A 1139-nucleotide genomic window follows, 5' to 3' on the forward strand; every position below is an offset into this window, starting at 1 on the left:
ATTTTCTCAAGATTCTTGGGAAAATTATACTATTTAACTATTTACTTGAAATTTAACTTTTTTGTTAAAAATTCGTAGTTTTGGGTTCAAAATTCGTATTTTTGGGTTGAAAATGCCTATTTTTGGATCAAAAATTCACTTTTTGCCTGAACACTTATATTTTTACGTTAAAAACTGACTTTTTTATGGAAAATTCATATTTTTTGGTTAGAAATGCACCTATTTTCAAGAAATTTCATCTTTTTCGTTTTAAATTTGTTATTTACTGGTTTGAAAAAAGAATCTTCTTGGTTTAAAAGCCTTCTTTTTCGTAGAAAATTAATCTTCTTGGTTGAAAATTCTACCATTTTATAGAAAATTTGTGTTAACGTTTATAAAAATTTAACAATTCTGTAGAAAATTCATCTTTGATTGAAACTTTCTTTTTTTAGTTGCAAATTCAACTATTTGGTTAAAAAAATAACAATTCTTGTTAAAAATTTAATTTCTTTTGTGAAAGATTAATTTTTTGTTTGGAAATTAACACTTTGAATTGAAAATTAATTGTTTCATTAGTTGAAATCCGTCGAAATTTTGATTTTGATACCTGAAATCTTCAAAAATCTGTTTAAATTTTCTCAAGATTCTTGGGAAAATTAAAAAAATGCATTTTTTAAAAATAATTTGATTTGAATTTGTAAAAAAAAAAAAAACAAACAAACCTGACGATCTAAAGATTCAAGTTCCAGTCTCAATTCTCTCGTCATCGAAGTCGTCATTGGATAAAAATCGGTGGGATCATCTGGAGAAGTGTCATCTCTGACGACTTTGACAACTCCACTTTCGCTCGAAACTCGCCTCAGTTCCCGGTCATCACTTGGAGTGACTTTACTTCGATTCAGACTTGTAAAATTCAAAAATTCGTTTAAATTTTTCACCACCCGAGCACACTTCTTCTCAGTTTCGGATTGCTCCCCGTTTTTCGGATCTTTGCTCATTAGACTCAGTCTTTCTCTCAAGTCCAGCAAATGCATTCGCTTGCAGGGACTCTTATTCGATAGCACTTCCGGTAAATCTCGGTTTGTCACGGCTTTCGAATTCTGTTCTGCTTCTGAAGCAACTTCTTGCGTCGACGATGACCTAAAATAGGATTAGAAAAT

The 1139-nt window shown here is 30.2% G+C and overlaps 1 protein-coding gene across 2 annotated transcripts in view; it reads right to left on the reverse strand.

Moving 5' to 3' along the window:
- LOC117167308 (TBC1 domain family member 25) overlaps window positions 1-1139 on the reverse strand; it is a 65123-nt gene that overhangs the window by 15753 nt on the left and 48231 nt on the right. For both annotated transcript variants that reach the window (XM_033352145.1, XM_033352144.1), the window contains exon 7: window positions 702-1119. In XM_033352145.1, the coding sequence (XP_033208036.1) occupies window positions 702-1119 (418 nt within the window). The remainder of the gene's footprint in view (window positions 1-701; window positions 1120-1139) is intronic.

The sequence above is a fragment of the Belonocnema kinseyi genome, chromosome 2 (genome assembly GCF_010883055.1).
Source record: "Belonocnema kinseyi isolate 2016_QV_RU_SX_M_011 chromosome 2, B_treatae_v1, whole genome shotgun sequence".
NCBI classification, from domain to species: domain Eukaryota; kingdom Metazoa; phylum Arthropoda; class Insecta; order Hymenoptera; family Cynipidae; genus Belonocnema; species Belonocnema kinseyi.